This window comes from Somniosus microcephalus, chromosome 3, assembly GCF_052327205.1.
Source record: "Somniosus microcephalus isolate GS21.2 chromosome 3, FLI_Smic_1.0, whole genome shotgun sequence".
Lineage (NCBI taxonomy): Eukaryota > Metazoa > Chordata > Chondrichthyes > Squaliformes > Somniosidae > Somniosus > Somniosus microcephalus.
This window is the reverse complement of record NC_140989.1, coordinates 176,398,502-176,421,688: the sequence shown is the minus strand read 5'-3', so window position 1 is coordinate 176,421,688 and position 23,187 is coordinate 176,398,502. Positions and strand designations below refer to the sequence as shown.

Sequence of the window (23,187 nt, the reverse complement as noted above, 5' to 3'; positions counted from 1 at the left end):
TTAAGAGAAGCTCGGATAAAGGCGTTCAAAATTATGAAACGTTTTGTTGAAATAAATAGAAAAAAGACTACTTCCACTGGTCAGTCAGTAACTAGAGGACATCAATTTAGGATCATTGCCAGAGGACAGATGTGGAAAACATTTTTTTTTTTTAAAACATAGAGGTTGTTAGGACTTGGAATGGCCTTACAGAAACACAATGCAGAGGTTGTTAGGACTTGGAATGAACAGTGGTGGAAGCAGAATCCATAACAGCTTTTAAAAGGGAAGTAGATAAATATTTGAAAAGAGCATTTAAAACAGTATAGGGAAAGGGAACTAAATAGATAGCTCTTTCAAAGAGGCAAGATGGGCCATATGGCCTCCTCTGTGCTGTAAAATTATATGATTCTGTATACACATTTCTAATTTTCCCACAACACAAGCAACAAATACTCCACAATAAGCTCAGTGGTGCATTACTGGTAATTACCTTGATTTCTCTCAATATTTCACAAAATGTTGTTGAGTCTCGGCAGATGTCCTCAAACACATCACTGAAGACCTGAAGATGTCTCAAGTTTGGTCCAGGGAGATGGTCTATCTTCATCAGCTCCTACATTTGTAATGTAAGAAAAGAAATCACTGGTAAAAACTGAGGTCAGTCGTAAGAGAAACAAGGACACTTACTAGGTGCAGGAGTTTGAAAACTTAAGTCACTGGAATAAACTTTGACAAATATGGCAAGAATAAATTTTAAATATGCAGCTGGCTTTTAGGCTGTTGAAGCAAATAAGTTGAGCAACTACAAGTGACAGCATAGACAATACATCAAATTTATTTTCTAATGGGAGCAAAGGAAAGGAAGTGCTTTACATCTCAAAACAAATTTGCTAAGAGGCAGGAATAGGGAAATTTACATTCTTCAACATTCAGCCTACCTCCTGATATATACGGGATATCTTTACTTTGACCTTAGAAGACAGAGTCACACCCTTTGTTCTTTTTCTTCCCCCCCATCAGCAGCTGATCTCTTATCTCCCACACCAGAAACTCAAATTGCAATTGGTTGGTTCATTGTTTTGCATTCATAACAGTTCCAGTCTCCCATTATCTTAACACACATCAAAAGTAGCTTTGAGTTTTTCCAACAAGGTTTTGTTTATAGTTTAATTTGTCAAAGTTCTTGCATCAATTCCCCACAATCTATCTTGAATTACAGCCTCTTCCAGCCCAGCTCATTTGCACCAGCTGCGGTCAACCTTTGTTTAGACTTTGGCCAATATCAAAGTAGCTGGCTTTAAAATGTGTGCCCAGTTCCAACAGATCCTTCCCAATGAAGAACTCACATAGCTGTCTCCTGTTGGCAAACAGGGTAGAGATTCACCTTGGGATGTAGTGCAAAACGGGCGGTATCACACGGGCCACTAGTTGTACGGCCCACCCGATATTCCGTTATATTGCACTCAATGGAACTAGATAGTCGACAGGATGTATAACGGGTGACCGATGCAATACCGCCCGTTTTGTGACCCGCCATGTCCAGTTTCACCTCCAACTTGTCAAAACATGAAACCTGAACAAAGCTTCAATATGACTGACTTATTCACTGGAAGGCATTCCTGGAAGGCATCGAGTGTCCAAGCTCAATTCCTCTCAGCGCTAACCGACCCTTACCCAGTTGGAGCATGCCAGGGTCAGGTTTAAAGAATAACTCAAAGAGTTAGTAATGGCAATGTTACCGCTTTCTACAACAGTCTCCATTTTGATGGCTTACAATATCAAATGGAGCTATTTTAATCACTGGTGCCACATTAGAATTTCATTTTGTTAGTATGCATCTGCCAGTGAGATTGCACTGTATCTTCAGAAGCTGTCTGACCATGGATTCTCTGACTTTGCAGAGGATTCCAGGTAGCTACTAGATTTGCCCACCTGCATCTAGTGGGGACGACAGTGAGAGAGCATCCCAAGCTGTCCTATTTCATTAAGGCCACTTGGAATTTACAAATTTATATTCTTCAGGTTGTTCCTATTTAAAGGCCATGAATTTAGAGCAAACTAGTGCCAAATCTTTTGAGTCTATGGGTCCTTAAATGTTTCAGACTCACTTATTAGTAGATTTGCTAGCATAGTTCTTCCAATGGATTCATATACTCCTATTCGTATCTTTGGATATTGAATTAATAAGGAAGAATATTAGATTAGGTATCTCTGCTGCTGGTATCCTAACTCGCACCAACTCCTGTTCACCCATTACCCCTGTACTCACTGATCCACATTGGCTCCCGATCCGGCAACGCCTTGTGTTCAAATCCCTCCATGGCCTCACCCCTCCCTCCCTATCTGTGTAACCTCCTCCATCCCTACAACCCTTCAAGATCTCTGCACTCCTCCAATTCTGGCCTCTTGCACCGCTCCACCATTGGTGGCCGTGCCTTCAGCTGCCTAGGCCCTAGAATTCCGTACCTAAACCTCTCTGCCTCACTACTTCTCTCCTCCTTTAAGACGCTCCTTAAAACCTACCTTTATGTGGCTCGGTGTCAAATTTTGTTTGGTATTGCTCCTGTGCAACGCCTTGGGATGTTTTACTATGTTAAAGGCGCTATATAAATACAAGTTGTTGTTGTTGCTGCAGGTGTAGATTTCCTCATTACTTGAAGTAAGTTGAGTGCCCACATACTAAACCCCCTCCTCTTGTTTGTCGTTCTACTTTGATGTGTACTTTGGAGGAAGATAATCTTCTGGGGTTTTGTTTCAATTATGCTTCAGTGCTCTTAACTACTACTTGGGATCCTGAACCAAATCACAACCCAGATGAGGCTTTCAATGCAACAGCGCAGAGGAAGATCATGAGAACACATCAGTTACAAAATACTTAAGGGGAAAGTATATCTCAGCTTTTTTTTTACCCCTTTGAATGATGGTAATAATGTTGGTGTATTGTGATGGTTGGATTTTTTTCAAAGTCGGGACAGCCCATATCGAAGGTAGATAATGTAACATTCCAAAAGGTGACTAAAAAATGAAGCTGTATCCCCCCCACCCCAGGAGAGAATGCAAAAGGAACATGCACTGATAAAATAGAAGCTGTCTGCTTTCTCACCAGGTTCACAAAAACATCCTACACTATAGTAAATTTGCTTTCAACAACACAAATATGATGTTTATTTAAAGGAGAATGGAATTCTACAGGTAAGTACCATCACTGAGAGGTACTTGCCCATGGAATTCCCACAATCCCCAATACAATCTTGTTTTCCCTTCCCCCATTTTGATTTTCAGTTGCGGGTTTTAGTCATCTCATCACACCTAAAAAATGCTACTGTCCCTTACACGAGTTAGCTTCCGCTCATATTTCGCTACTGTTTTGTAACCAGACATCATGTCCCTTTCTAGAAGGTCTTGCTTCATCAGGACTTTTTTCTCGAATTCGAGTAGCCGACTGAATTGGTCCTTCCTCGTCAGCCCAGCCAAGTAGGACTCAACAAACTGGGTCTGGTCGTGGCTGGTCTGAGGTCTTTCACACTTCTGTAGCTGAGGCTTCATGAGCATGAGAGTAGATAGGTCCAATTCCTCTGTTATGAAGTGATCCTGTAGCGTTGGTGTCTTGGTGTGTGGGGTTTCTGAGCATGCCTCGGTGTGTGAGATCATTGAGTCATATGGGGTATTCTGAGAAGCTCTAGGACTACTTTGATCAAGGTCGTTGAGGGCAGGACTGGTAGCTGTGGACAATATTGGCACCATGCTAGTCAGCAGGCTGAAGTCTATTAATGCATCGGTCATTTTCTTTACTTTGATGTCAGTTGACTGCTGGATGGACACACAATGTTTCTCTTTCTTAAAAGGAGTGGGCTTTTTTGCACTCCGCCATGATACTGAGCCTTCCTGCTGCCCTGATATTTTATGCAGGTTCCTATGGTTTAAGTGTCCAAAGCTGTAGGCAAGAATGTCGGCCTTCTGGGCCTTTTCCAACCCATGGAGAAGCTGTTGGAGTGTTTTTTTCTGTGGGTCAGAGTACTCGTCATATTTATTCTTCATGGAGTTCATTATTTCAGTGAAGCAAAGCCTGAAAAATTTAGAAACAAAATAAATTATTACCTTGATGTGGAAACTGTATATCTTTCAAGTGTTCAGTCTGCAGATTATCTATCAATGGGTTTCTTAACAATTTACAACAATTTTCCTAGTGTACCTTTTCATGATGCTAGACACTGTCTTTTGCTCCTCTATCAATACTTACATTTATTTATAATAATGACAGTCAATAGCAATTACTTCCAAAAATCACATTTCCTTTTATTCATTTGCCTCTAACAGGCTATTTTAAGGCTATTTTTAAGCATTCACAACCGGTAAAAATCAGAGTTTAAAACCTAACTACAGTTCTCAAATGTTATATTTTCTCACTTGAAGGAAAGAACGCTACTTGATTCAGAAAGCCGATGTATTTTAACCATTATGTCGAACAGTCATTGTGTAACTGTGTCTGTCCAAGAGCCAAATCGAAACTTTCAGAAGTCCAAGATATTGACAAGCAACAGACAAGGTTTTACCAATGGATAGCAAAACTTGGAGATCCTCTTGTGCCCTATTGTTCAAATAACAAGAGTCGCAGCAAGAAGCCGGAGAGTTTGGGGGGGGGGGGGGGGTTGGGTGCTGGGCAGAAAGGGGTAAGGGGAGGGCTATCAAAGGGAATTATTTTTATCCACTGTTTTTCCAGTTAGCTTAGCAGGGCAACTTCCATTTCAGCTAAAACAAAAACAGAAAGTGCTTCTTTCTTTCTTATGGAAATAGCAAAAAACAAATTAAATATCAATATCTAAGTCAGATATCCAGGCCAAAGCTTCCTGTGCAACAGTGTGGATATCTTTTAGGCTACCTGCGAATTTTCTCGGAGGGCAGTGCTCAATGATGTGCTCCAAGGTCTGATTAGGAGCTCCACAGTCGCATGATGGAGATGGTTTAATCTTCCATCTGTGGAGAAGGGGGCAGCATCTACCATGACTGGTTCTGAGGCAGTTGATGGTTGCCCACTGTTTGCAAGGAAGGTTTGATCCTTCAGGTTGTACTGTTGGGTCCTCTATAAGGAATCCATTTGGTGTGTCGCAGTCTTCCAAGTGTTTCGCCATCGGTCATCAAGGCTGAGGGGAGAGCACTGAAGGGCTTCAAAAGACGCTCTAAACTTGGCTATTCCAATGCACTCCTGGCTGGCCTCCCACATTCCACCCTAAGTAAACTTGAGGTCATCCAAAACTCGGCTGCCCGTGTCCTAACTCTCACCAAGTCCCGTTCGCCCATCACCCCTGTGCTCGCTGACCTATGTTGGCTCCCGGTTAAGCAGCGCCTCGATTTCAAAATTCTCATCCTTGTTTTCAAATCCCTCCATGGCCTCGCCCCTTCCTATCGCTGTAATCTCCTTCAGCCCCACAACCCCCCGTGATATCTGCGCTCCTCTAATTCTGCCCTCTTGAGCATCCCTGAGTATAATCGCTCAACCTTTGGTGGTCGTGCCTTCTGTTGCCTAGACCCTAAGCGCAGGAATTCCCTGCCTAAACCTCTCCGCCTCTCTACCTCTCTTTCCTCCTTTAAGATGCTCCTTAAAACCTACCTCTTTGACCACTGCCCTAATTTATCCTTATGTGGCTCGGTCTCAAATTTGTTGTCTTAAAATACTCCTGTGAAGCACCTTGGGACGTTTTACTGCGTTAAAGGCGCTATATAAATACAAGTTGTTGTTGTTGACGGTCTAAAATGGTCTTCTAAATTTGAGACAGGTTGTTGGTAGGCAATATTCCTCCGAAGGTGCGTGGCCGTACACCAATCGCGAGGTCCCGTGCAGGCCGCTCACCAGCTGCTGCCGCTGGAAGAGATACCGCGCATGTGCAGCCAGCCGTGCAGGGAAAAACATTAGCGAGAACTTGGTGATAGGTTGGTCAAGTCGGCCTGGATCGGCATATCTTTCCTGGTGTAGCAGTTGTATTCTCTGGATATTCGCGGCGTAGGTGTGGTGGTGCGTTGTTTGCAAGCAAGGACATCCAAAGTGTCGGTGTCGATAAAAGCGCAACAGTACTAATTCTCATAGTGTAGTTGGAAACACTCAGCAGGTCAAGCAGAGGGTTGCCAACTCTGGTTGGACGTATTCCAGGAGATTTCAGCATAGGAACTCCCGCCTCCAACTGGCCCACCCCCACACTCCTGCCATAGGATCAGTGGGAAGCCTTTGCAACCATCTTCAGCCAGAAGTGCCGAGTGGATGATCCATACCGGCCTCCTCCAGAGGTCACCACCGCCACAGAAGCCAGTCTTCAGCCAATTTGATTCACTCCACGTGATATCAAGAAATGGCTGAGCGCACTGGATACAGCAAAGGCTATGAGCCCCGGCAACATCCCGGCTGTCGTGCTGAAGACTTGTGCTTCAGAACTAGCCGCGCCTCTAGCCAAGCTGTTCCAGTACAGCTACAACACTGGCATCTTCCTGACAATGTGGAAAACTGCCCAGGTAGGTCCTGTCCACAAAAAGCAGGACAAATCCAATCCGGCCAATTACCGCCCCATCAGTCTACTCTCAATCATCAGTAAAGTGTGGAAGGTGTTATCGACAGTGCTATCAAGCGGCACTTACTCACCAATAACCTGCTCACTGATGCCCAGTTTGGGTTCCGCCAAGACCACTCGGCTCTAGACCTCATTACAACCTTGGTCCAAACAACAACTTGTATTTATATAGCGCCTTTAACGTAGTAAAACATCCCAAGGCACTGCACAGAGTATTTTAAGACAACAAATTTGACACCGATCCACATAAGGATAAATTAGGGCAGGTGACCAAAAAGCTTGGTCAAAGAGGTAGTTTTAAGGGGCATCTTAAAGGACGAAAGAGAGGTAGAGGCGCGGAGAGGTTTAGGGAGGGAATTCCGGAGCTTAGGGCCTAGGCAACAGAAGGCACGACCACCAAAGGTTGAGCGATTATAATCAGGGATGCTCAAGAGGGCAGAATTAGAGGAGCGCAGATATCACGGGGGGTTATAGGGCTGAAGGAAATTACAGAGATAGGCAGGGGCGAAACCATGGAGAGATTTGAAAACAAGGATGAGAATTTTGAAATCGAGGTGCTGCTTAACCAGGAGCCAATGTAGGTCAGCGAGCACAAGGGTGATGGGCGAACGGGACTTGGTGCGAGTTAGGATACGGGCAGCACAGTTTTGGATGACCTCAAGTTTATATAGGGTGGAATGTGGGAGGCCAGCCAGGAGTGCGTTGGAATAGTCAAGTCTAGAGGTAACAAAGGCATGGATAAGGGTTTCAGCAACGGATGAGCTGGAGCAAGGGCGGAGACGGGCGATGTTATGGAGGTGGAAATAGGCGGTCTGTAGGAGTCTACGTACTCCTAGCAAAAAATACTGAACTCGGAGAGGTTCAACAGAAAAGGTTTAATTGTTGAGGCTGCATGCTGAACACAAAATGGAGTCAGAGACTACACAAAGTACGACTGCCTTTCATCAGTGCACAGCTTCGACTCCTCCTCCCCCGCTCTGGGCTTAACTATGTTGCAGATCAAGTTTCTTAAAGGTGTGATCCTTCTTAAAGGCATGACGCCTGATTTATAGTCTACGGACGGAAAGCGGATTGTGTCCTTTCTGTGATCGGTACGCCACACAGCTCCCCCCAGAATCCGCTAGTAGGGAGTGTACGAACCGACGTGGCGGCTTGATGGCACGGCCGGAACGACTCTTGGCGGTTGGTGTCGGGAGCGGGGCGGTCGGACGCGTCGGGCTCTTAGGCGGTCTGCCCCGCGGTGGGGGTTGGCCCACTTGAACGGGTTCGTCGGGCTCTAGGTGCGCCAGCTTGAGCCGGTCGACCGACACCTTGTCAGTTCTGCTGCCCACTTCGAGGAGGAAGAACTTGTTCCCCGTCTGGAGTACCTTGTAGGGTCCGTCGTATGGGGGCCGTAGAGGTCCTCGGTGGGCGTCATGGCGCACGAAAACAAATTTGGCCATGTGCAGGCTAGGTGGTACGTGGGTTGCTGGTTCGCCGTGCCGGCCGGTGGGTACCGGAGCGAACTGTTGTGCTCGGTTGGCGAAAGCGCTGCGTTGCTGGTCAGCCGACCAGGGGGTCGTGGCGGTGGGCAGGAACTCTCCAGGTACGCGCAGCGGCTGGCCGTACACGAGTTCCGCCACCGAGGCTTGCAGGTCTTCCTTGACCGCGGCACGTAGGCCGAGTAGCATGCCTCGTCCTTGAGGCTGGCGTGGAGGGACGCCTTCATGGACCTGTGGAATCGCTCGCACAGTCCGTTGGCTTGGGGGTGGTAAGCCGTGGTGCGGTGAACGGCCACCCCGAGGTTTCGGGCGATGGCGGCCCACAGATCAGAGGTGAACTGCGGGCCTCTATCCGACGTCATGTCGGAGGGGACGCTGAACCGAGCAACCCAGGTACCGATGAACGCCCTCGCGATGTCAGCGGTGGTGGTGGATGTCAGTGGAATGGCCTCGGGCCAGCGGGTGGTACGGTCCACGATTGTCAGCAGGTGCGTGTGACCTTGTGATGGCGGCAGGAGGCCGACGAGGTCGATGTGGACGTGGTCAAACCTTCTTTCTGGCACGGTGAACTCCTCGAGTGGGGCTTTGACGTGCCGGTGGATTTTGTCACGCTGGCAAGTTATGCAGGATCTGGACCAGACGCGCACATCTTTGTGCAGGCCGCGCCAGACAAATCGGTTGGCCACCAGTCGAATGGACGCGTGGGTGCCGGGGTGTGAGAGGCCGTGGACTATGTCGAACACCCGTTTTTGCCAGGACGCCGGGACTACGGGGCGGGGTTGCGCCAAGGAGGCGTCGCATTTGACTGTGACGGCGGACGGGCCGCAGGCGACGTCGGTCAGTCGCAGCCCTGGGAGGGTTGTGGGCGCGGAGAGCAGATCGGGGTCGGTGTGTTGCTCCGCTGCCAGTTGAGCATAGTCCACTGCCAGGTGGGCGCCGTGGACGGCGGGGCGGGATAGGCAGTCGGCCACCACGTTGTCTCGACCGGAGACGTGCCGGATGTCCGTGGTGAATTCGGACACCGCGGCGAGCTGGCGTTGTTGCCTGGCTGACCACGGGTCCGCAGATTTCGCCATCGCGAATGTCAGGGGTTTGTGGTCGACAAACGCGGTGAAGGGGCGGCCCTCCAGAAGAAATCTAAAATGACGGACTGCCAGGTACAGTGAATGGAGCTCGCGGTCAAAGGCGCTGTATTTGGCCTCCGGGGGGCGCAGTTGGCAGCTGAAAAAGGCCAGCGGCTGCCAGGCCCCGTCGACCCACTGTTCGTACACGGCGCCAACCGCGTGGTCGGAGGCGTCCGTGGTGAGGGCCACCCTGGCGTTGGGCTGTGGGTGAGCAAGCATGGTGGCGTCGGTGAGCGCCTTTTTGGTTGAGTCGAAAGCGGTCAACATGTCCGCCGACCACTCGATCGCCATTCTGTCTTTCTTACCCCGGAGGGCTTCGTATAGGGGCCGCATGAGGGAGGCCGCTCCGGGAATGAAGCGGTTGTAAAAGTTGATCATCCCCAAGAACTCCTGGAGGCCTTTGATGGTGGTAGGCCGGGGGAACTGCTGGACGGCTTGCACCTTGGCGGGCAGGGGAATAGCTCCGTCCTGCGTGATGTGGTGGCCGAGGAATTCGATCCTGCTGAGGCCGAATTGGCACTTGGCTGGGCTGATGATGAGCCCGTGCTCACTGAGCCGCTGGAACAGGGTGCGGAGGTGCTCGATGTGTTCCTGCTTGGAGGAACTAGCTACCAGGATGTCATCCAGGTAGACAAAGAGGAACTTCAGGTCCCGGAGGACCGAGTCCATGAGCCGCTGGAAGGCCTGGGCCGCGTTTTTGAGGCCGAAGGGCATTCGGAGGAACTCGAATAGCCCAAAAGGGGTGATTATGGCCGTCTTGGGAACATCCGTGGGGTGGACTGGCACCTGATGGTAACCACGCACAAGGTCGACTTTGGAGAAGACTGAGCGGCCAGCCAGTCTAGCCGAGAAGTCTTGAATGTGCGGTATGGGGTACCGATCCGGCGTGGTGGCGTCGTTTAGGCGCCGGTAGTCCCCGCAGGGGCGCCATCCCCCGTCGAGTTTGGTGACGATGTGGAGTGGGGAGGCCCAGGGGCTGTTGGAGCGGCGGATGATGCCGAGCTGTTCCATTGTGGCAAACTCGGCCCACGCGATCTCCAGCTTGGCCGGGTCCAGCCTGCGGGCGTGGGCATACACCGGTGGGCCTGTGGTGGGGATGAAGTGTTCTACCCCGTGCTTAGCAACCTTCGCGGAGAAGGTCGGGTTGGTGAGGGCTGGGAACTCAGCCAGGAGTGCTGAGTAGTCGTCCGTTGAGCGGGCGCGGCACTGCCACGCCATTTTGGCGGGTTGGTGGGGGGGGCCATGGCGCCCGGGATAGGTGACATGGTGTTCATGTCCACGAGGCGGCGCCGAGGCATGTCGACCAACAGGCCGTGGGCGCACAGGAAATCCGCACCGAGGAGCGGGGAGAGCACCTTGGCGGTGATAAACTCCCAGTGGTAGCGGCGGCCTGCAAGGTCGATGGTGACGGTGCGGGTGCCGTACGTCCGGATGTCGGTGCCGTTGGCGGCAGACAGCGCAGGGCCGCGGCCGCCTCGCTGGATCTCGAGGGCGGACGCGGGGATGATGCTGCGCTGCGCGCCCGTGTCGCATAGGAAACGGCGTCCGGAGGCGCTGTCCGTAACGTACAGCAGCGCGCCTGCTTGCCCCACGGCCAGTGTGGGGGGTGGTTGGAAACGTGCAGGGATGGCTGCAGCAGCGTACCCGTGCGCCGAACCGGGTATGGAAGTAGCAGTAGCCCTGGGTCGGAGGGCTTGGGGGACGTGGGGGCCTGGGGGGCCTCGTGGCCAAGCTGTGTGGCCACGCGATAGAGGGTGGAGCGCGCGCCGACGCTGCGGAGGCCAGGTCGGGGGTGACGGCGTGGTTGGAGCCGGCGGACAGGAGCTTATCGGCTTCGTCGGCCAGGGCCTCGAGGTCCGTGAGGCTGGACGCCATGATCGCCGGGCGGATGCTGGGGGATAGTTGGCGGATAAAGAGCGTGCGGAAGAGGGAGCCGGGCGGTTTCTCGTCGGTCAGAGCAAGCATGTGGGAGAGCAAGTCTGACGGCGTGGAGTCACCGAGGCCCGGGAGGTCGAGGAGGTGGCAGTTGCGCAAGAATTGGGAGGCTGTGAATTTTTTAATGAGCGCGGCCTTGAGATGTGCGTACTTGCCTTCCTCCGGAGGGTTTTGATGTGTTGTCCAGACTTTCGTGATTGTGGAGCTGCCCAGGGAGGTGAGGAGGTAATCGTACATCGTTGCGTCGGCGGTGATGCCGCGGAGTCGGAATTGCGATTCGGCTTGAAGGAACCAGGCGGTGGCCAGGTTCTCCCAGAACTCCAGCAGCTTCACAGAAACTGCGTTTGTGTCAGCCATGGTTACGCTTAGGAGTCGTCCTGAGCGTCGGGGTCACCAATGTAGGAGTCTACGTACTCCTAGCAAAAAATACTGAACTCGGAGAGGTTCAACAGAAAAGGTTTAATTGTTGAGGCTGCATGCTGAACACAAAATGGAGTCAGAGACTACACAAAGTACGACTGCCTTTCATCAGTGCACAGCTTCGACTCCTCCTCCCCCGCTCTGGGCTTAACTATGTTGCAGATCAAGTTTCTTAAAGGTGTGATCCTTCTTAAAGGCATGACGCCTGATTTATAGTCTACGGACGGAAAGCGGATTGTGTCCTTTCTGTGATCGGTACGCCACAGGTCTTTGTTATGCTGCGGATATGTAGTCGGAAGCTGATTTCAGGGTCAAATATGACACCAAGGTTGCGAACAGTGTGGTTCAGCCTCAAACAGATGTTAGGGAGAGGGATGGAGTCAGTGGCTAAAAGAGCTGAATTTCAGAGGTGAGGCGAGAGTGACTGCCCTTGACATCAAAAGCATTTGACCAAGTGTGGCATCAAAGAGCCCTACTAAAATTGAAATCAATGGGAATCAGGGGGAAAACCCTCCACTGGTTGGAGTCATACCTAGCACAAAGGAAGATGGTTGCGGTTGTTGGAGGTCAATCATCACAGCCCCAGGACATCGCTACAGGAGTTCCTCAGGGGAGTGTCCTTGGCCCAACCATCTTCAGCTGCTTCATTAATGAGCTTCCCTTCATAACAGGGTCAAAAGTGGGAATGTTCGCTGATAACTGCACAGTGTTCAGTTCCATTTGCAACTCCGCAGATAATGAAGCAGTCCATGCCCGCATGCAGCAAGACCTGGATGACATTCAGGCTTGGGCTGATAAGTGGCAAGTAACATTTGTGCCACAGAAGTGCCAGGCAATGGCTATCTCCAATAAGCGAGCATCTAACCACCTCCCCTTGACATTCAACAGCATTACAATCGTCAAATCCCCCACCATCAACACCCTGGGGGTCAACATTGATCAGAAACTTAACTGGACCAGCCACATAAATACTGTGGCACCAAGAGCAGGTCAGAGGCTGGGTATTCTGTGGCGAGTGTCTCACCTCCTGACTTCCCAAAGCCTTTCCACCATCTATAAGGCACAAGTCAGGAGTGTGATGGAATACTCTCCACTTGCCTGGATAAGTGCAGCTCCAACAACACTCAAGAAGCTCGATACCATCAAGGACAAAGCAGCCCGCTTGATTGGCACCGCATGCACCACCTTAAACATTCACTCCCTCCACCACCGGCGCACCGTGGCTGCAATGTGTACCATCTACAAGATGCACTGCAGCAACTCGCCAAGGCTTCTTCGACAGCACCTCCTAAACCCGCAACCTCTACGACCTAGAAGGACAAGGGCAGCAAGCGCATGGGAACACCACCACCTCCAAGTTCCCCTCCAGGTCACACACGATCCTGACTTGGAAGTATATCGCTGATCCTTCATCGTCGCTGGGTCAAAATCCTGGCACTCCCTCCCTAACAGCACTGTGGGAGTACCTTCCCCACACGGACTGCAGCGGTTCAAGCAGGCAACTCACCACCACCTTCTCAAGGGCAATGAGGGATGGGCAATAAATGCTGGCCTTGCCAGTGACGCTCACATCCCAGAATGAATTTTAAAAAAGGACTGAGGCTCTGGTCATAGATCAACTCTACATTGTGACAGTCTCTACTCTGCTGGATGCAGAATTATAACCTCTTGTGCCTTCAGCACCCAATCTGACAAGTTGTTGCTGTAAGACACATTTCCCCAATGCTCCATCCTAATCAAGGGCAGTTTCATATTTCCACTATCTCATATTGTGATGGTTCATATATACAATATTAGCAACATAGGAACATTAGGAACAGGAGGAGGCCATTTAGCCCCTCAAGCCTGTTCTGCCATTCAATTCAATCATGGCTGATTTGTACCCCAATTCCATTTACCCGCCCTTGTTCCCTTACCTAACAAAAATCTATGGACTAGAAATTCAGTAGGTTAGCACCCCCAGTTAGCACTTGGTGGGGGCGCTAACGGGGCGCTCAGGCATTAGCATCGTGGTGCGGCAAATCCTGCGCCGCACGGCAAATTCGCCGGTCCCGTAGCGCCGGCAATAACACTTAGCGCTTCAGTCCCTTTCACCATGCAGATCATGATGTCAGCGAGTGTGCAACGCTCGCTGGGCGCCCAATCTGCAAACTTCAGTAGCGCCCCCTGCCTCGCGCCGACAGCGCCAGGGAGCAGAGGCGTGAAGCAGCCAGCTGGCGACTCGTAGGGCACTACTTAAAGGGATGCGTTCCAGCTGTCAAGGAACTTCCGTTCCAAAGGTCAGTTATGAGTGGCAGAGAGCACAGGATGTGTGTGCAGCCAACTAAAGACTGCTTAGTCCCTGGAGTGTTGTGGGCCGTCAAAGCACTTTGCATTTCATCTCAAAGCATCTCGCCATTCTGCACTCCCTGAATCATTGGGGGCTGGTGTGCAGATTCCAGTGACCCTCCCCTTTAATGGCTGGAAGGCGCCTGTGCCAATGCGATTACATGACACCTCACAGTCTTTATCGTTTGGAGCCTAATGCCACTCAGCTACACCATTAGCGCCTGATTTAGCGCTCCCCTGCATTCTTTGAGACTGAATTTAGCGGGCACCGAGATTGATTCCAACTTCTCAAAAGTTAGCACTCCTTCCTGGGCGCTACTGAATTTCTCCCCCCATGACACTTAGTCTTGAAAGCTCCAATTGTCCCAGCATCCACAGTCTTTTGGGACAGAGTTCCAGATTTCCACTATCCTTTATGTGAAAAAGAGCTGCCTTATTTCACTCCTAAACAGCCTAGCTATAATTTTAAGGTTGATTCCCCCACCAGAGGAAAGTCTCTGGGGCAAAAATTCGGTACCATACGCCTCCCATTAGTGCCAGCAGATGGCGCTAAGGGGCGCTAGAGCATTATTGCCGGGGCGAGGCGAATCCAATGCCACTTGCCAAATCCCGCCCCTCTGTAGTGCCGCTGGTAACAGTTATCGCCAGGAGCCTCAACGCCAGGTGGATCGTGACCTCACTGAGCCCCCGATCTGCAAAATTAATTGTCGCCACCTACCTTAGCGCCTGGAATAAACAGCAACAGGGAGAGCTGGCGTGAAGCAGCAGGAAGCTGGCTCCAGGGACGTTATTTAAAGGGATCATCAGTAATGACGCGCAGCTGTCAGGTTAGTGGAGTTTCAGTGGTTTCTTGTCAGTTTCACTTAGTCCAACAGTTTAATTCAGCAATTTCAAGGTTATTTTGTATCAGGAGTGTTGTGGCAACTAAAAAGTAGCTGTGTGGTGGTACCACCGGTTGTCCCTTACACGGAGATACATAATTCCCTTTAACTTACCTTACTGTATGTGTCTGTTACTATACTCAGGCTTCTCTCCTGTACTCTGATTCATGACATCAGAGCTCGGAACCTTCCAACAGTTGAGCTTGGAACCTGCTGGCAGTTGAGCTCGGAACCTGCTGGCAGTTGAGCTCGGAACCTGCTGGCAGTTGAGCTGGGAAACTTCTAGTGAGTCCTCGTGGAGTCCCCGCTGGGACAAGACCTATACCACGGTGCTCCCACAGTCAACCATCTTACCTGCCATCTTACCTGATGTAATTAGTCTGTTCCTGTAAATAAACAACTTGTTAATAGTTCGTCGAAGTCAAACTCTCTTATTTAGTGGCGATCTACACAAACCGCTACATCGGTGACCCAACGACGTGAGTACGGGAGCTCATCAATTCCTACACTACAATTGGTGACCCCGTATCCGTGAACGATTTTCACGGAAGCAACGCGCAGCCTGACCCTCGTCTTCACAGAAGATGACCGACGAACACCAATCGCTACATTGGTGACCCAACGACGTGAGTACGGGAGCTCATCAATTCCAATACTACAATTGATAACCCCGTATCCGTGAATGATTTTCACGGTAGCAACGCGTAGCCTGAACCTCGTCTTCTACACAAGACGACCGACGCACAACCGACGAACAACCACGGAACAGCAACCGCCTAACACCGATTCCTCCAAAGGCGACCCCGTCTTTGCAAACGTATTCGCAAGGTAAGCGCAGCCTGGAGCAGATCCTGTTTGACACGGACAAAACTCAAGCGGACCCCGTTTTTTTTTTGCGAGCAATTTTCACAAAAGAAGCACGCCATGGAAGCACCAGCCGTTTTACTGTCGCTGCCACAATCCAGGGAGCCAGAGTCTCCCTCGTGCTTTATAAAGGTAGAAGCCCCGTTCGACGAGAACATCGATGCGGCGCCGACCACGCACTTGCTTACGGTCCCCGTACTCGTTTTTCCTACCGCCACACGGAACGTCCGCCTCTACGTCCAAAGCAACAGCAAGTATACATCTCTCCAAGCGCAGGGTACAGCATGTTCGGGCCCACAAAATCGGAGCGTGCCCTGCGGGGATACCACGAGGATTCACCCCCGCGAACCACGAGGACCCATCCCTCGCGAACCACGAGGATCCATCCCTCGCGAACCACGAGGACCCTGCCCTCATGAAACACGAAGACTCGTTCCCCGCCGACGACGCACCAGCCCGTCAGCCTGCTGGTTGTGTTGCCTACTACACGATTCGGCGTGAACAAAAGGCGTGCCGCCCTCCCGGCTGTTTTCTCCTAAATCTACAACTGTTACAAGTGTTGCCGCCCTCCAGGCAGAGTTAACCCCTCCTGAAAGCAACAACAACCTGGACCATTGCCGCCCTTTCTCCAGTTTTCCCTTTTAACAAATGCAAATGTCTATTGAAGCTGTATACATCGAGGACGGGTCCAACGGGCATCCTGCGGCCGCGATCAACACGTGGAAGTTGCTCTGATCACAGATCAACACAGCAACTTTTCACCCTCCATTCTGTTAATGTCGTAGCATTATGGCACGCACTGTTCCGTGCGTTCCAGCCTCCTGAAGGTTTCGCTCACCAGTCAACGGAGACATCGCCCGCGTCCGCCCAATCTGCCCGTCACTCTGATAAGGCCTGCTGTTTCGCACGTCTCTATGGTCCTTTGCCTGACGGATACGTTTTATTCGCCATGACGTGCGTAAGGATCCGCTCACGAGCAGCATCTTTGGAACTCGCTCGCCAAGCCAAGACAGCACGACCGCCGAGACCACCAGCTCGTCAGACCATCTCATCCTTGGACTTTCGTTAAAGCGAATTCTGGGGGGGCCTATGTGGCGGTACCACCGGTTGTCCCTTACACTGAGATACATAATTCCCTTTAACTTACCTTACTGTATGTGTCTGTTACTATACTCAGGCTTCTCTCCTGTACTCTGATTCATGACATCAGAGCTCGGAACCTTCCAACAGTTGAGCTTGGAACCTGCTGGCAGTTGAGCTCGGAACCTGCTGGCAGTTGAGCTGGGAAACTTCTAGTGAGTCCTCGTGGAGTCCCCGCTGGGACAAGACCTATACCACGGTGCTCCTACAGTCAGCCATCTTACCTGCCATCTTACCTGATGTAATTAGTCTGTTCCTGTAAATAAACAACTTGTTAATAGTTCGTCGAAGTCAAACTCTCTTATTTAGTGGCGATCTACACAAACCGCTACAGCTGTATTTATTTAAAAAAATCAAACTGCTACACTTGGTTACAATAATGTGGGCTGTACTAGCAGTCGACCTCACCCTCCAGGATCTACGGTGGAGGGAGCAGAGGCAGCGAGAAAGACTGGAACATGTGCCCAGAGGGGGGGGGAAGAGGAGGGCCATCAGGGCTCTCAACAGGAGGCCTTACCCTCCGAGGGTATTATGAGAGCACTTCTCCTACCTCCAATTAAGCGAGGAGCAGTGTATTAGAAGGTTTTGCTTCACCAAGGAGGTGATCACAGTACTCTGCCACCTCCTGCAACCAGACCTCCAGCCTCAGATCAGGGCGACCACGGCTCTCTCTGTGGCAGTTAAGGTCACAATCGCCCTCAATTTCTTCACCAGTGGATCCTTCCAGTCTGCAATAGGAGACATAGCTAACATCTTGCAGTTCGCCGTCCATCGCTGCATCCGGGAGGTTACACAGGCTCTCTACAGTAGAAGAGACTACATTTCCTTCCCCATCACCAGAGAGACGCAGAACGAGTGTGCATGTGGCTTTGCCAGGATAGCGGGATTCTCCATGGTACAGGGCGCCATTGACTGCACCCATGTGGCTTTGCGGTCACCGCATAACAATCCTGAGGTCTTCCGTAACTGCAAAGGCTACCACTCATTTAATGTGCAGTTGGTGTGTGACCACAGACAGCGAATCCTCCATGTGAATGCCCGCTATCCTGGCTGCAACCACGATGTCTTCATCCTGTGCCAGACCAGTGTGCCAGCACTCTTCCAGCCACCACGTCGTTTGCAGCTGGCTGCTCGGAGACAAGGGTTATCTGCTCTCCACCTGGCTCATGACTCCCCTCCACAACCCCAACACTCCTGCCCAGCACTCCTACAATGAGAGCCATGCTGCCACCAGGAACATCATCAAGCAGACCATCGGCCTGCTGAAGCAACGGTTCCGCTGCCTTGACCGCTTGCGAGGAGCCCTCCAGTCCTCGGCTGAGAGGGTGTCCCATTTCATGGTGGTCTGCTGCATGCTCCACAACTTGGCCATCACGAGGGCCCAGCCCTTGCCACCAGGGATTGCGGGACCACCTCAGGAGGAGGAAGAGGGATAGGAGGAGGGGGAGGTGGACGAGGAGGAAGAGGAATACGAGGAGGAGGAACAGAAACGAGGGAGGAGGCAGCCACTCAATCGGCCTTCCGGAAGGGTGACCGCCTCATCAGACTGCGGGTCCAATGAATTAAACCCCAGATCCCCATTGTTCACCATCATTCTATCCCTGTCACAGGCCATATCACAGCGCAAAGCTGAAATGAGGCACACCACAAAAGAATCCAAACTGAATTACTAAATTTATCAAAAATCAGTGAACACATATTTACAACAAAAATATTAACTATTCACCCATGTGCAATCCCTTAGTGATTCTCGTTACTGTGCCTTTGCCTCTTCTAGTGCTCCTACGAAGTGTTAAAGAATTGAATTAGCGCTCCAATCATTTCTTTGAGCAGTGAGCACGAATTTTGCGTGCAGTCTAAAGCATTAGCGCCCAGTGCTAATTCTCCGACTTTTCTAATTTTACCGCCCATTCCTGGGTTATAATGAATTTCTAGCTGTCTGACTCTAACCTATCGAATCCTTTTAACATTTTAAAAACCTCAAACGGATCACCCCTCAATCTCCTGTACTCAAGGGAATACAAGCCAGGTTTATGCAGCCTGTCCTCATAATTTAATCCTCTAAGCCTCCGTATCATTCTGGTGAATCTGCGCTGCACCCCCTACAGGGCTGATAGTTCCTTCTTGAGGAGTGGTGCCCAAAACTGAATGCAGTCGAATTATATTCACTCGTACCTGCACAACAAGAAGATTAACTACTAATTGAGGGAGGAAGTAAACAAAGTCCTCTATTCTTTCTCACTGCTCGGATTTACAATCTACAAAACTGAGACATGCAACCAGCCAAAGAAAGCCTTTGCTTCCATGCACCTGTTTTGACTGACCAGTTGTACCAGTTTAAATCTTTACGTCACATACGAGCGATTTTATGATAGTAATACTTTGCAATATGTTCACGCAATTCTGTCCTGATGTATTCATCTGCAACATATAGTGCTGCTTGGAATTTGAAAAAAAACCCATCATGTACAAAGGGACCTGGGTGTCCTTGTACACCAGTCGCTGAAAGCAAACATGCAAGCAGTTAGGAAGGCAAATAGTATGTTGGCCTTCATTGCAAGAGGGTTTGAGTACAGGAGCAAGGATGTCTTACTACAGTTATACAGGGCCTTGGTGAGACCACAACTGGAGTACTGTGTGCAGGTTTGGTCTCCTTATCTAAGAAAGGATATACTTGCCATAGAGGGAGTGCAGCAAAAGCTCACCAGACTGATTCCTGGGAAGGCAGGACTGTCGTATGAGGAGAGATTGGATCGACTAGGCCTGTATTCACTAGAGTTTAGAAGAATGAGAGGGGATCTCATTGAAACGTATAAAATTCTGACATGGCTAGACAGACTGGGTGCAGGGAGGATGTTTCCTCTGGCTGGGGAGTCTAGAACGAGGGGTCACAGTCTCAGGATACGGAGCAGGACATTTAGGACTGAGATGAGGAGAAATTTCTTCACTCAGAGGGTGGTGAGCCTGTGGAATTCTCTACCACAGAAGGCTGTGGAGGCCAAGTCACTGAATATATTTAAGGAGGAGATAGATAGATTTCTAGACACAAAAGGCGTCAAGGGGTATGGGGAGAGAGCGGGAATATGGTATTGAGATAGAAGATCAGCCATGATCATATTGAATGGCGGAGCAGGCTCGAAGGGCCGAATGGCCTACTCCTGCTCCTATTTTTCTATGTCATAATGGATCGTTCTGCTCATCTAGGATGTCATCTCAGCATTTAAAAGGCTAGGTGTGGAAATGTGGTATTTCATTCGGTCGCATTGGTCTAGGCACTTCCTAGTGCTCCTTTTAATAGTGGGGAAAAGAAAGGACTTGCATTGATATAGCACCTCTCCCAACCTCAGGATGTCCCAAAGTGCTTGACAGCCAATCAAGTACTTTTGAAAGTTACTCTTGAATCTGCTTCCACCACCTTTCAGGCAGTGCATTCCCGATCGTAACAACTCGCTGTGTGAAAACATTTCTACCCATCTCGCCTCTGGTTCTTTTGCCAATTACCTTACCTCTGTATCCTCTGGTTACCGACACTTCTGCCAGTGGAAACAATTTCTACTTATTTACTCTATCAAAACCCTTCATGATTTTGAACACCTCTATCAAATCTCCCATGGGGTAGTGGGACTAATTGGATAGCTCTTTCAAAGAGGCACGATGGGCCAAATGACCTCCTTTTGTGCTGTATGATTCTATGATTACTGTGCAGCAACATGATATAGGGTCTTGTACATACATTTTTGGATGAGGCAAAGCAATTTTCCATTTTGGGAAAAATAGGGGAAAAACTCTCCTTAGCTATCCTCACCTATATTAAAATAAAACTTCCATAAAACACCAGGTCAACTTTGCTACTTTTAAGGGATGTTCAGTGTTTTTTTTTCACATGGACGGTGCATGTCCGAAGACCGAAGCCATTTACAGCCTGGCAACGTGTTCTTCAGGTGGAGATATAAAAAGTTCACTATTGCACCTGTTTCACTATCAGTCCTGAAGACAGGAAAATGTTACAGGGTTGATAAGCCAGTGCATATCTGCCAATCCCATTCATTGTGATCACACGGGGGATGGAGAGGGTTTAACCACTGAACTCCCCCCATAATTTCCCCCAATTCACCTCATGCGCATGAACAGAAATTAAGGCTGGAAATGCTGGCGACTTGTGCAAAGAGCAGACAGCTGGCAACTTACTCAACACAATATTTAAGAAAATAAAATACCTTTCCTGGTTTCATTCTGTTTTTAAATTTAATTAAAAGACATTGCCCCCTTTTTTTAGATGCGCTTAGTGACAATGCGTTAATAAATAAACCTAACAATAAACCCCAACACTGACCCCAAACCCCGACACTGACCCTAAACCCCGACCCTAAACCCGACACTGTCCCCCAAACCCCGACACTGACCCTAAACCTGGCCCTAAACCCCGACACTGGCCCCAAACCTCGACACTGACCCTAAACCCCGTCACTGACGCTAAACCCCAACACTGACCCCAAACGCCAACACTGACCCTAAACCCCAACACTGACCCCAAACTCCAACCTCCAACCCCAACACTGACCCCAAACCCCAACACTGACCCCAACCCCCAACACTGACCCTAAACCCCAACACTGACCACAAACCCCAACACTGACCCCAACCCCCAACACTGACCCCAACCCTGACCCCAACACTGACCCCAAACCCCAACACTGACCCCAAACCCCAACACTGACCACAAACTCCAACCTCCAACCCCAACACTGACCCCAAACCCCAACACTGACCCCAACCCCCAACACTGACCCTAAACCCCAACACTGACCACAAACTCCAACCTCCAACCCCAACACTGACCCCAAACCCCAACACTGACCCTAAACCCCAACACTGACCCCAAACTCCAACCCCAACACTGACCCCAAACCCCAACACTGACCCTAAACCCCAACACTGACCACAAACCCCAACACTGACCACAAACCCCAACACTGACCCTAAACCCCAACACTGACCACAAACTCCAACCTCCAACCCCAACACTGACCCCAAACCCCAACACTGACCCCAACCCCCAACACTGACCACAAACCCCAACACTGACCCCAACCCCCAACACTGACCCCAAACCCCAACACTGACCCTAAACCCCAACACTGACCACAAACTCCAACCTCCAACCCCAACACTGACCCTAAACCCCAACACTGACCCCAACCCCCAACACTGACCACAAACCCCAACACTGACCCCAACCCCCAACACTGACCCCAAACCCCAACACTGACCATAACACTGACCCCAACCCCCAACACTGACCCCAAACCCCAACACTAAACCCCAACACTGACCCCTGACCCCTGACCCCAACACTGACCCCACTCGAACCTGTGCGGCGTCACAGCCGCTGTGACGTCGGCAGCCACTCGGGCTGCGACGGGCGCTTTTCTGAAGCTGATCTATTGTGACTTATGGTCGAACCTCAGTGCCAGCAAACAGGTAGCCGAAAGCTAGATGCCGTCCTTTCACTCGGTCTCGGGTGACTCCGCTCCACGCCCCGCTCTCTGCTCAGTGACGGCGCCTGTTGACATTTCCCCCCTAACTTTTAGTGGGCCGCGCTTCCCGGTTACTAGGCAACCTATGCAGTGTTCGTCACTTCCGCGCAGGTGACGCGGGCAATGTCCTGGAGAAGCGCGGCGTGACCTCTGGTCTGGGATTGTGTGTGTGAGCAGAGTGTGTACAGCGCACACACACAGGCCATTCGGCCCAGCTGTGCTGAACACCCTGTTAGGCTAACTGGTCGATAGTTGCCTGCTTTCTGTCTCCCTCCTTTCTTAAATAGGGGCGTTACATTTGCGGTTTTCCAGTCTGCTGGGACCTCTCCAGAATTCAGGGAATTTTGGTAGATTACAACCAATGAATCCACTATCTCTGCAGCCACCTCTTTTAAGACTCGAGGATGAACACCATTGGGTCCAGGGGACTTGTCCACCTTTAGTCCCATTAATTTGCCCACAACAGTGACTCTATTTCAAAAGTACTTAATTGGCTGTAAAGCGCTTTGCGACGTCTGGTGGTCGTGAAAGGCGCTATATAAATGCAAGTCTTTTCTTTTCAACCAACATCACAATAGCAGTTTAACTGGTCAGTTCTCTGATTGCTGTTTGTCGGATCCCACTGTGAGGAAAATGATTACAGCATTTATTTACAACAGTGACTGCGGTTCAAAGTAATTCACTATGTGAAGCGTTTTGAGATGTTTGAGAGGGTGATACATTGGTATACATAAATCTTTAAGGGGGGAAAAAGCCCCTCCACTGACTACTTGTCAGCAGTCACATGTAAATCTGAACGTGCAGTTGTGCAAAACCAGCACATGGTTAGAACGCCTTTATCATAATGCATTGTTCCAGTTCACTTTAACCACTGACACAATAGCATTTGCATCACGTGATTATCTTATACTGCATAAAATATGTCTTGCTTCTGGGGT

The 23,187-nt window shown here is 50.2% G+C and overlaps 1 protein-coding gene across 1 annotated transcript in view; it reads right to left on the bottom strand.

Annotated features, from left to right (window-relative positions):
• The window catches only part of LOC147121601 (uncharacterized protein C6orf118-like), a 118,786-nt gene extending 96,502 nt beyond the window's left edge, over window positions 1-22,284 (bottom strand). The window contains exons 1-3 of the mRNA XM_085981970.1: window positions 22,176-22,284; window positions 3,316-4,048; window positions 473-595 (exon numbers count right to left, since the gene is read on the bottom strand). Of these exons, the coding sequence (XP_085838096.1) occupies window positions 473-595; window positions 3,316-4,029 (837 nt within the window). The 5' untranslated portion in view covers window positions 4,030-4,048; window positions 22,176-22,284. The remainder of the gene's footprint in view (window positions 1-472; window positions 596-3,315; window positions 4,049-22,175) is intronic.
• Window positions 22,285-23,187: the final 903 nt, after the last annotated feature.